Source organism: Lipotes vexillifer, unplaced genomic scaffold (genome assembly GCF_000442215.2).
Source record: "Lipotes vexillifer unplaced genomic scaffold, Lipotes_vexillifer_v1.1 scaffold131, whole genome shotgun sequence".
NCBI lineage: Eukaryota > Metazoa > Chordata > Mammalia > Artiodactyla > Lipotidae > Lipotes > Lipotes vexillifer.
The window spans coordinates 2730185-2743381 of NW_006782866.1; the positions used below are offsets into that span (position 1 = coordinate 2730185).

The window sequence follows — 13197 nt, forward strand, 5'->3', positions numbered from 1 at the left end:
GGGCTTCCCTGGTGGCGCAGTGGTTGAGAGTCCGCCTGCCGATGCAGGGGACGCGGGTTCGTGCCCCTGTCTGGGAAGATCCCACATGCTGCGGAGCGACTGGGCCCGTGAGCCATGGCCTCTGGGCCTGTGCGTCCAGAGCCTGTGCTCCTCAACGGGAGAGGCCACAGCAGTGAGAGGCCCGTGTACCGCAAAAAAAAAAAAAAAAAAAAAAATTTGGTCCAAATTAAAATTTCCCTAATAGTCCTCACACTGTCTTGTATTGCTGTCTTTCCCATCAGGATTCAGTAAAGATCATGTGTTTACTTTGTTTTCTGTGTCTCTTATGTCTCTTAACCAGTCCCAACCCCTCTCCTGCCCCTCTTTGTTTTTCATGATATTGACCAGGTCACCACTTTGCAGAATGCCCCACAGTCTGGGTTTGTCTGATTATTTCCTTGTGGTGTCCTTCGTTTTGCTCTCCTGTCTCTTATACTTCCTGCAGACTAGAATTAGATTTGAAGGTTTGACTGGATGCAGTTAAATACTTTGAGGCATAACATTTCCCGGGGAGTGCTGGGTCCTGCACTGAGCATCCCAAAAGGACCACAAGTGTCTGGTGCCCCACTTTTATGGATGCTAAGTGCCATCCCAGGTTAGGGTAGTGACAGCTGGCTCTCTCCATTGTAAAAGTACTTTTTTGTCTTTGCAGTTAGAAATCTGTGGAAACCACGCAAATAACCCATTCCTCACTCATTTTTCAGCTGATGTTTCTATCTCTGGTGGCATTTCTCCCCGTTGATTGCAACTTCTTCATACTCCCTTGACCTCCGGGCCCTGTCATCCCAACTCTTCCCACCTGGCCCACCCTTCTGCGTTTCTATGGTGGACTGAATAATGGTCCCCCAAGTATGTCCACATCCTAATGCCTGAAACCTGTGAATCTTACCTTACGTGACAAAAGGGACTTTGAAGATATGATTAAGGATCTTGAGATAAGGAGATTATCCTGGGTTATCCAGGTGGACCCCATGTACTCACAAAGACCTTTATAAGAGGGAAGCAGGAGGATCAGAGTCAGACAGAAGATGAGAAACAGAGAGGAAGAGATTTGAAGATGCTCCTCTGATGGCCATGAAGATGGAGGAAGGGGCCCAGGAGCCAAAGGATGTAGGTGGCTTCTGGAAGCTAGAAAGGTCAAGGAAACAGATGCTTCTCTGGAAGCGTCCAGAAGGAATGCAACCCTGCAGACCCATTTTAGACTTCTGATCTCCAGAACTGCAAGGTAATAAATTTGTGTTGTTTTAGGCCACTAAATTGTGGTGATTTATTACGGCAGCAATAGGAAACTAATACAGTTTCCTTCAATGATTCTCTTTCTCCATGTCCCCATGAAATGTCTGTGGTCTCCGAGGTTGCTGCTCTGTCCTCTTCTCACTCTGTATGCTCCCTCTGGACAATTTTATCAACTCTTGTGGTTGCAACTTGTCATCTATAGACTAGAAATTCTCTCATCTTCCATACCACGACAGAAATCAGCACTGCTGGAGACCAGCAGCCTAGAAGTGGGTTCCATGAAGGGAGGTCAGGGCAGAACTGTGATGCCAGTGGAGCAGCTCAGGTCACGGGGTTCAGCGCCAGCAAATGATGGGGATCTTAGAGCAGAGGCAGCCAGTGCTTCCCTGGGTCCGCGCTTCCCAAGTGCAGGCCTTGGAGGCTGGCTAGCACGTGGGACTACTTGGGACCAGAGGGATTACCTTCTCAGGCAGCGAGACTGGGCTTTCCCAGGAGTTTTTAAAACCACAGTCAGTTTTGCAAAGAATCTTGAAGGGGGAAAGACGTAATATGGTTATACAGGGGAGGATGTCCTAGGTCTAGGGAATCACTATGCCCAGGTTGGCAGGCGATTTACAGGGCATGATCATGTCACAGTAGGACTGTTCTTCTAGGCTTTAGTGAAAACTGCTCCCGGGAGTTGCTATAAACAAGAGCAGTTGGGAGAACGGGGTAGGGGGTGTTAAAGTCAAAACCATGTGGTTTACAAGGTCTTTTCCAGCTAGGGTTCATCTTAGTGCAACAGAACAACCGTTCCCATTTTTCCTTATGTAGGTTAACACAGTGAAAAGGCCTGCAAGGCCTACCATGAAAGAGTTGGGGTTCTCTCTATGCCCAGTATTTTATTTTATTTTATTTTTTTTGGCCATGCTGAGCGGCACGTGGGATCTTAGTTCCCCAACCAGGTATTGAACCCGCGGCCCCCGCACTGGCAGCGTGGAGTCTTAACCACTGGACCACCAGGGAATCCCTGTGCCCAGTGTTTTACACTGCGGCTCTGTTGTTGATGGCAGGAAGTTGAGGGGTTCAGGATGTCCATCTATACAAGGGAGAAAGGCTTACTTCTGCTTGGAGAGACTTGGCTAGTGCTGAAGTGAGGCTGTGACCAGCTCAGCTCCTTCTCCAGACCCAGGGAGAGCTGGTTTTGCAATGTCAATATCTGGAGCTTGCTTTCTCTATATTGACCCAGCCCCTTAGTAACTCTCAGTTTTCACACAACCGTGTCTCCTTCCTGCTTGTGCCAGAGGGTTGGCAGTCTCCTCCAGCAAACTTGGCACCCTCTGTTGTATATGAAGAGCTGAAACTCTGGTCTTGGAAGGGTGACCCTAGTGGTGCCCTTGGCCTTTGAAGTGTCACATCTTCACAGTCTCCAGTTGGTTGCTATGGAGACCTTCCTCATCATTGCAATATCTTAAAAAAATAAAACAGAAAAAACCCAACTTTATTATTTCGCAATCTTGTGCATTAGGCAAGTAGCATTTTAACAAAAGCCATTTGTAAGGTATGACCTAGCAATGGTAGGGGTGAAGTGGCCAGGAAGTTCCTGCTGTATCAAGTGTTTAAAACATTAGTGACTCACACAGGTAAATGGGCCCAGTGAAAACGTATGGAGTGTTGACAGCAAGCCGGAAATCCACTGGGGGAAAAATGTGATAACTGTTAACTGTGATGGGCTGGTCATACCAAGCCTATGAGGCAGCTGTTCTTGCTGGCCCCATTGTACACATGGGATGACCGAAGCATGGAGAGCTTAAGAAACGTGCCTCCTATCAGCCTCCTACCAAGTGGGAGGTGGGATTCAGAAATGCATTCTGGCTCCAAACCCCTTCTCATAATCATAACACTGTTCTGCCTCTAATAGGAGGGATGAAGGCTCTATTTTATTTTATTTTATTTTATTTTACTTTATTTTTTTGCGGTACACGGGCCTCTCACTGTTGTGGCCTCTCCCGTTACGGAGCACAGGGTCTGGACGTGCGGGCCCAGCGGCCATGGCTCACGGGCCCAGCCGCTCCGCGGCATGTGGGATCTTCCCGGACCGGGGCACGAACCCACGTCCCCTGCATAGGCAGGCGGACTCTCAACCACTGCGCCACCAGGGAAGCCCCGAAGGCTCTATTTTAAACCCTAGAGTCTCAACTCCATCTCAGCCAGGTTTGGGCATGTTTCCCAAGTGGACTCCTACAGTAGATGTGGTCCCATGACCAGGTCCCCTGGATTTGATCCTCTGAACCACAATTACCAGAGTTTCCATTTTGGCCTCCTCCTATCAGCCCTGGAGGACTAAGGAGCAGCTTGAGGTGGGCTCCCTCGGAGCTGCCCCCGTGGGGATACTGCAGGCCAACGTTCCCTGACCAGGTCATCTGGGCAGGTCATCTGTGCTGTCGTAGTTTCAGACTCAGGGAAGGGAAGCTCCTCCTGACAAGTTATCAAACCAAGGGTTCCCAAGGATGCTCAGAGATCCTGGTACCAAATGTTCCCTCTTTTATTAGCCCTGGTGCCACCCGTAATGTAATAAACGGGGTTCAGTCCCTCTGGATGGCATCGAGTGCAGCCTCATCACCAGATCTCATAACAGAACAAGAGTCCTGGAGAGCGAGGCAATGGCCTGGCTGGTCGACAGCCTGAGCCTGGAGGCTGCAGCCTCCCGGGCCTCAGAGATGGACCCCTTGGTTCAACCCCAAGCCACTCCAGTTCAAAGGAGGTGGCCATCTCTCCAGCTTTGACTGGCCTCCGTTACCAAGGACAGGAGGAGGCCAAAATGTACTGCTTAAGCTTTCTTCCTCCTAGCCTGCCTTGGATCATTTCCACAGCTACTGGTCCAGCTTTCCAGTAAAAGAACAAAGGACATGGGGTCTGTAGATGCCCTGCCCCAGAATCTCCAGGGTAGGAGTTGGTGGGGTAGGGGGGGTTGTTCAGAATGCAGATGCCTAGGTCCTACCCACAGAGAGTCTTGTTCAACAGGCCTGGGGTGGCTCAAAAGTCTGCATTGTCAACAAGCTCCCAGGTCATTCTGATACACAGTAAAATTTAAAAACCACTGGTGGAGGGCAGAGAGCATCAAAGTATCAGAATTCCCAAATTTGAGCCCCAGCTCCACTTGTCACAAGAGGGTTGACCTGAAATAATTCAGCGGCTCCCTTAGAGCTTCAGTTCCCTCATCTTCACAATGGGAGCAATATCGCTCCTATTAAACTCGCTGGTTTGCCAAAAATTACGTCAGGTAATGGATGTTTCAGTAGGCTGGAAAATGGTTCCCCAAAAGATGTCCACGTGCCGATCCCTGGAACCTGCGAATGTCACCTGATACGGAAACAGGGTCTCTGCGGATGTGACCAAGTTAAGGATCTTGGGATGGAGAGATTATCCTGGATTATCCGGGTCGGCCCTAAATGCAATCACAGGGGTCTTAGAAGAGAGAAGCAGGGGGAGATTGGACACAAAGGAGGAAACAATGTACAGAGAGAAGCAGAGACTGGAGGCATGCAGCCCCGGGAAACTAACATGATGCCTGAGCTGAAAGTGCCATAGAAATATTTAATGTTGTTATTTCTCAGAATATAGGCGTTAACTCCTTCTTTTGCAGAGTGCTGCCATCCACACGTGGTGTTAGAGATGGGGCACGAGGCCTGGTGTGGCTCCTCCAGACACAAACTCCCGTGTCTATAAATAGCTTCTTCAAGGAATATTTTGAAGGCTCCCGACGGAACAAAGTATGAGTCAAAACAAACAAACATGCTTCACAATAACCATATTCGAAACTGTTTTTCTGATGACCCGCAAACGCTCGTTCCACGACTGTGCGGTGCTGAATCCTACCGGACCGTAAAAAGTTTAAGCCTCTTAGAACTAGGAACCTCACTTACAGTAAGCCTTGAATTCACTCAGTTCCTGTTATCCCAGGAACTCAGGGAGCTTTTCTTAATTATCTCCACCTCATTCACATTCCTAGGAGGTGATATATGCATTTTAAAGAGATGAAAACAAATGCTCGGCCACATCTTCCCGGTTTTGCTGTGCCGGCTGCCCGAGCTCCCATCGAGCCCCACCTCCTTGTCTCTAGGTGCTGGGCTCTGTTCCATCCTATTGCACTAACTGACCTTCGGTTCCTGAATGGTGCTTCAGGGGGCTTGACCCTCATCTTCCAACTTCCCTGCCCTCTGCCACCATCCTCAACTCCCACCCTCGGACACCAGTTCATTGGGGTGGCTGTTAACTCATTTCCTTCTTTCCATATTCACATCTGCCCCTGGCATCATGCATGGCCACCTGCATGGTTCACGCTGCCCATCTGGGCTCCTCCTCTGTGATTGCCTGGCTGGAAAGGACAAGGGTCACACTGCACCAGAGCCAAGGACCGGAGTTGATGAGCAGACCATTAAAGGCCCCTATCACCATGCTCACTGCAGCGCAGGGTCCTGAGCATTCCTTGGGGCAGGCTCTGCATACATCCCCTCGTTTAACCCTGGTGACACCCCGTGGCATAGGCCCCATCACCCCCATTTTTCAGATGAGGAAACAGTGGCTCAGAAGTTAAACGATGTCCACAGAAACACAGGTGACAAGAAGCAGAGTGAGGACACGGCTGTCTGACTGTGGACCCAGCAGGTGTAGGCGAGTATAGTCCACATAAATAGAAGCACCATCATGTTAAAATCGAACATGGAGAAGGAGACTCAAAACTAAGTTTCCAGGGAAGAAGACTCTAGAAGAGTCTTCTGGGGATGCAGAGCGTCACGAGAGAAAAGAGTGAGGGAATTTTCCAGTGAGCTTAGCAGCTGTGGCTGGCCCAGCTAGGGGAGATTCAGGAGTGACTGCTGGGCCAGCCTAGAGAAAAGCCTCTGTAGTTCTAGGAAAGCAATCCCCATGCGTGTTTTCTACCCTGCGTTACCTCTGTGGCTATCACAGAATGTTCCATTTTTAAAAAATTGGGGCTTCCCTGGTGGTGCAGTGGTTCATGGGTTCGAGCCCTGGTCCAGGAAGATCCCACATGCCGCAGAGCAACTAAGCCTGTGTGCCACAACTACTGAGCCTGTGCTCTAGAGCCTGCGAGCCACAACTACTGAGCCTGTGTGCCGCAACTACTGAAGCCTGTGTGCCGCAACTACTGAAGCCCACATGCCGCAACTACTGAGCCTGCGCTCGAGAACCCACGAGCCACAGCTACTGAGCCTGTATGCCGCAACTACTGAAGCCCCTGCACCTAGAGCCCGTGCTCCGCAACAAGAGGAGCCACTGCAATGAGAAGCCCACGTACTACAACTAAGAGTAGCCCCCGCTCACCGCAACTAGAGAAAGCCTGCACGCAGCAACGAAGACCCAATGCAGCCAATATACATAAATAAAATTAATTAGTTAAAAGAAATTGATTGTAATCTCCATTTTAACCTTGCAGCCAGGGCGTCGTAGTCGAACTCTTCAGCAGCCTGTACAGTGCGGAAAACAGTCAGAACAGACTGGGCGTGAACAGGGCTCCAGCCATGCCACCTGACGGGCCACCAGTCCTCGAGGTTCCACGGCACTGGAGGAAGGGGAAAGTCAAGGTTGAAAGTGAAGAGGCTTGGGAATTCCCTGGCGGGCCAGTGGTTAGGACTCCGTGCTTTCACTGCCGAGGATGGGGGTTCGATCGCTGCTCAGGGAAGTAGGATCCTGCAAGCCACGTGGCGCAGCCAAAAAAATAAGTGAAGAGGCTTTGATGTCACGTCCACAGAGATCAGGAATCGTTCCGTGAAGTTTCAGCGTGGGGAGGGGGGCCGGAGGGCAGGGAGGCCGCCAGGTTGCCTGTCAGGGATCCTGCTGCGTTTCTCAAGCGTGAGCCTCAGACCGTCTAACAGGTGAATCTCCTCCAAGGCCGACTCAGCTCGTCTGGGGCTTGTGGCAGATATCTACATGGTCACGGAGACCCCTCAACTCTGTTGTACCGCAGTGTCTGGAAACCAGTGGCCGCACTCCTGCAGCCCTCTTAAAAATGCCAGACTAAGGTCCCCTCTGGCCGTTTCTTCATCCTCTGTTCTCCCTGACAATATCCACCACCCTCGCCTCCCCAGAGCAACTCTCCCGGGTCATTTGGCCTGAGGCGCTAGAGGAAGCCAGGAGCTGGAACAGAGCTGGAGGTTTTCTGGGCAGAGCTCTGTTGGAGAGGCTCGTGGTTTCTTCTGCAGGACCCTGGGCAATTATGTAACATTTGTGGGTCTCAGTCTCTCTGTAAAATAATAATATTTTATAATTCTCTCTGAGAATAATAATATCTCTCTAACTTAGAGGCATTTTAAGAAACAAAAGAGCTGATGTATGTCAAATGCTTAGGGTAGTACCTGATACATATATGTTCTAAACATCATTGCTATTAGCCCATAAACTCCTACACCAGTGACCATGAAGTCTGATTATTCATTCTCCTGACATACATTTGGGTTTACACAGTCACTCTATATTAGGGACAAAGTCTTTGTTTGACTGTTTCGCCTTTATTACTGGCCTCTTTTCTTTTTCAGTCTTGTTTTGATTATTCTGAAATGCACGCACTCTCGTATACACATAGTCTTATCTTAAGCTGTCTCATCATATTTGAAGTAGGTATAGCATCAATAAAAAAATAAAGAAATGTAGTGAATGAAGCCTGGGCTGCTCACTTCACACATGGGAAAACCAAGACAGAAGAGAAGTCAAATGCCCCACTCAAAGGTCACCACACCAGTTGGAGATAGATCTGCGGTTCGAACCGCATAGCTGCATGACCCCTCTCAGTGGATGGACCAAGCCAGGCTTTGGCTGTGGGGAGTGCAGCCTGGGAACATCCTGTTGGTGGTTAAGAGCAGCAGTGCACCCAAATTTAGTTTCAGCCTCGGTATCAGCCTAAGTCTGTGTTCTAGCCCGTGGGGCTTAGGAAGATCACGTAGCCAAAGGCCAGTTCTATCGTTGTTTCTGGAACTCCTGAACTTGGGTCTAATCAATGATCTAGTGATCACATGGATTACCACTATGCCTCTTCTGCATAACCACATCAATGATGCAAGCAATGTCATTTGGGTTTATTGCTAATGTCAGAATACTTCCACATCGGGCTTCCCTGGTGGCACAGTGGTTGAGAGTCCGCCTGCCGATGCAGGGGACACGGGTTCGTGCCCCGGTCCAGGAAGATCCCACATGCCGCAGAGCGGCTGGGCCCGTGAGCCATGGCTGCTGAGCCTGCGCGTCCGGAGCATGTGCTCCGCAGCGGGAGAGGCCACGGCGGGGAGAGGCCCGTGTACCGCAAAAAAAAAAAAAAAAAAAGAATACTTCCACATATATGTGTGCATTTTAGATGTAACTTAGAAGGGAAGATTTCCTTATCTGCTTTGCATGTTGAGGTTTTATGATTCAGCAGAAAATAAATGCATATTTATTATTGCAAGAACAAAACACTGTAATAATAAGGATGTTTGTGGAAGTTGCTAATTTTCATCCCCCAAAAAAGTTAACAACTTTTAAGTAGTTAAATGGGGAAACAGGTTGACAATTGATACTGAATATTATGAGTGTGCTGATGAGATAATTTTAGGAATAACAGTATGTCCTCTTTGAACCAACGAAGGTTTGTAAAAATTATATAATAATACAAGGCAGAATAGTAGAGAATGTAGTCTAAGTTTAGTCCGTTTAGAGTTTGTGGTATTAAATTCATAACATTAAACAAAATAACCTATAAAAATTATATTTAACTTTTATTAATTTAACTCCACTCAGTCTGTGATTCTTGCTTCTCTGAGAGACTCATTTGAAATCAAGTCCCTATTTAGAGCTGCAAATGTGCAGCATGGTGATGACAGAAGAAATCTAGCGGCTGAGAATGCTGAGCAAGGCTTAATGAACTGAAATTGCCGACGTTAAAAGTGTACTCAAAATTTTAACAATAAAACGTAATTACGGTTTTAAATCAAATTTCAGCACTGTCCTGGTTTCCCAGAATGCATTCTAGGGTGGTGCTCTGTGCTTTGGCCTTGGCTTTTGCTCAGTTTCCAGAGTTGTTCCTCACAGCCTTTCAGCCTGTATGTTTGGGGCAGCTCTGGATGTAAATGGGAGGAGGAACTTAAGTGACTGAGCCCCCTTCTCTTTCTCTTCACTTCCATCCTCTGCTCACCCAGGAGGGGAGGGCTGAGAAGGGCCAGGGGTTCCGCTCTTGTTGTGTAGAAAGGAAAGGAGAACTCAGAAACTCAGATTTCCCGAGTGTGCTCTGGGAGGTGGACTATAGCCAGATCCTGAGATGCACGGTTCCTAAGATGTGTTTTCTTGTGGCTTTACTATGGCAAAGGGCCTGGGGGATGCCAGGTCCCCGAGCCCAAAGGCGACGAGCATGGCGGGTCACCTCACGATGCATTTCCCCTCTCCCCCCACACAGTTTGTGAAGTTTGCCAACATAGAGGAGGACACCCCATCCTACCATCGGAGCTACGATTTCTTTGTGTCTCGCTTCAGTGAAATGTGCCACTCTGGCCATGAAGACTTGGAGATCAAGACTAAGTGAGTATAAGGGAAGTTGAGGAGGCTGTGCCTCTAATGGCAGAGGCATTGATGGTCCTGCAGAGCTCCCAGCCCAGATTGCGTGTCTGATTTCACTGGCGTTTACCGAGGCTCTGATGTTGCTGGTGGGGAAGGGGCACCTGGCGGGACTTAGGTGGATGCGTGGGCAGAGCTAGGCTCCCAGCACATGCTTTCTAAAAGAACAGCCTCTGGGGACAGAAAACAGGGTGGGACGTAAGGTGACAGTCCTCTGAGCCCAATTTGAGAGCCAGTGACACACACATGTACACACCTGTGCTCTCTTTTGTTCAGAAGTACATGCCTTTATACACCCTAGAAACACTCCCACTCACCACTCTCCATCAAAATATACACCCACAAATAAAAAGCCGAAGTCCTCACACTGGCTGATCCCTGCTGTCCTCCTGAGTTTATCTCCTCCACTCTTCCCCTCCTCATTCCCCTTCGGCCACACAGGCCTCCGTGCTGCCTTGGAAACACACCAGGGACATTCCTGCCACCGGGCCTTTGCACAGTCTGTTCCTGTGCCTGGGATGCTTCCTCTGTGGAGCTGTACAGTTCACTCCTTCACCTCCTTCAAGGCTTTGCTCAAGTGTCCCCTTGTCAACAACACCTTCCCCTGACCCTCCCCTTCTCCCTCACCCTGCTCTGTTTTTATTTCCCCATAGCACTCATCCCCTTCAAACATGTTCCATAATTTACATATGTTTCTCATTCATTGTCTGTCTCTCCCCACTAGAATGTAAGCTCTGTGAGGACAGGAGTCATTGTTTTGTTCTCTGACGCATCCCAAATGCTAATAAGACAGTGCCTGGAGAGCATCAGGCACTCACGACATACTTGTTGAGTAAGTGAATGAAGGAAAGGATGCTTTTCAGATAAACATCTTGAATTACAGAACACACTTTTACACACACATACTCACACTCACAAAAATACTTAACTTACAGAAATACATTCATCGACATAGAAATTAAACCCCTCAATGAAATCACAAAGAAATTCACACAAATATATGCTGATACCGATAGATAAAGGATGAGAAGTAAACCACTGCCTACAAAGAGTGCTTATCAACCTGGGGTGGCGAAATGAAACACAGGAAAAGGAGGAGGAAGGAGGGAAAAGGGCTGAGCTGTCCTTACCAGGCAAAGCTGCAGGAGTCGGAGAAGGAAGGGGCTGGGGGCTGAGGCTGGGTGGCCAACATGCCCACGGGAGACTGGGTCTCCACGGGTTTGTTCCAGAACTCAGCCCCTGGCTTCTTCCTGCATCACGTCAGCACCGCAGCGGGCCCGAGTGCACGTGATACGCGATGGCACGGTCCGGGAGCCCTGTGTGCCCCTAAAGTACAGCTTCCTCACCATGGCTGCTGGTCTGGGTTGGAGAAACAGGACGTGAACCCCTCCATCCCCCAGGCTGCCTGTTCCCAAAGCTTCCAAGCTGTGAAACGGCTCTAGGGCAGGACCCTGTGTGACTGATGGCAGTGTCCCTGCTCCCCAGTCCCGCCTGTCTTGGACCAGCCAGGGGTTCCCTGGGGCTGTGCTGCTGCAGTGCCTCAGTGGGGCCAGTGGGGGTCACGGGAGGAAGGAGCCCCTGTCTCCCCAGCGCTGGTTCCCTCAGCAGCTACCTCGCTCCAGCACGGCTGTGAAGAGGCAGAAGGGGCTGGAGCAGGTGGGGTGTGTCCAGAAGCAGGTGATGGGGAAGGGGGGGACTGTGACCAGGTGTGGCTGTAACAGGTGCTGACCGCAGGTAGATCCAAGCTCCAGGAGGGGAGGGGACACTCCTCATGCCGCTCTACACACACTCACACACATACTCACACACACAATCACACAACTGCGTACACAACCACATGTGCACACACATACAGTGGCCTGCGGAACCGCACACACACATACAGTCACATACACTGACTGTATGACACACGTACATAAGCACACTCTCACACAAATCACACACTCATACACATACAACCGCACACACACACTCCACAGTAGCAGGGAAGGAGGCACAGAAGCAGACACGGTCGCACCGTGTCCTGATGGTGTGGGGAGCGACTGAAGGTCAGGAGAAGGGTGCTGAGGTTTGCTTCTGGCAAGTGGGCGGTGCCGTCAGCACCCACAGCCTGGCACCTGCCGCCCATGGAAGCAAGGCTGCCAGGGTGAGAGGAGTTTCTCCCTTTGTCTTGTCTCCCGTCCATAACCTCCCTGCACCCCTTCTCCCTGAGCTCTCCCCCTGGTACTTTGCAGCCTTTGCAGAGCCCAGAGCTCCTTTCCAAGAACTATCCTTGGGTCTCATGAATAGGTGTGTGTGTGTGTGTGTGTGTGTGTGTGTGTGTAGTCCCCTTGGGTTCAGAGACTTCCCCGTCCCTTGCGCGTGGGCAGGCCTCCACTGAGCCCATTATAAGGAACAGTAAGAGCCTGCTTCTCCCCCAGGCCTGATCAGTCAGCTCTGGGCATCATGGAATGAAATGTGTACCTATGTGGAAGGGATTCTGGGGAGATTGAAAGAGTGAAGAAAAATTAATTCAGTCACACATAAGGAAGCCCTGGGTAGAAAATTTTCCATCCCCTGGGCCTGGTTTCCTGCCAGCCAGGCTCTCTTGGGTGGGACATGAGTCCAGCATGTCTGGGATTTATTTCTGTAGTGCACTAGGGAGCACCTTTAACCTGGAGCCAGGAATAGTTAGCAGAATTGTATTACAGTTACATCGTTCTCAGGTCTGGACAGCCTCAGCTCAGGGTGCTGACTTGGCTCAGGATTAGAGTAGCTAAGTGTTTGCCCAGGGAATCCTTGTCCATTGCCAGCAGCCCTAATGGTCCTGGGCCAGGGGATGTTGGTGCATTAGGCATCTCTCACCACCCAGTTATGGTCTCCGCGTAAAGCTCAGGGTAGCGCCGTGGTAACAGCACTTAAAACTGAAGCTGAAATGATAAATGGCAACTAAATATTTAGAAAAACTGCTCAACTCCAATAATCATCAAAAGGATACGAAGTGAAATCGCTACAAGATATGAGGATTTTTCTGAGCCACAAAATTAGAGCAGATGTTTAGAATGAGATCCCTAGTGCTGAGGCAGGCACAGTGAGGATGGTATTCTCCTGCAGCTTGTGCAGTGGGCATGGGGAGAGGAATCTGGCAAAACTGGGAGCCTTTCATTCCTTACCTTTCGATTCAGTAATTCTACTCATGGCAATGATTTGGAAGGTAGTAAAGTACTTTGTACAGCGATGTCCATTGTAGCATTATTACAGAAGCAGATTTAGAAACAACTTAAATGACCAATAGGTGACTAGTTCAGAAAATTCTGATAACAGTGTATCAAATAACCATTCAACGTGTTTGTGAGTTAATGATGTAGG

General features: G+C 49.6%; 1 protein-coding gene across 1 annotated transcript in view; it reads left to right on the forward strand.

Annotated features, from left to right (window-relative positions):
• Positions 1-13197, forward strand: part of EFR3B (EFR3 homolog B) — a 49707-nt gene that overhangs the window by 14365 nt on the left and 22145 nt on the right. The window contains exon 4 of the mRNA XM_007455509.1: positions 9692-9813. Coding sequence (XP_007455571.1) covers positions 9692-9813 — 122 coding nt within the window. The remainder of the gene's footprint in view (positions 1-9691; positions 9814-13197) is intronic.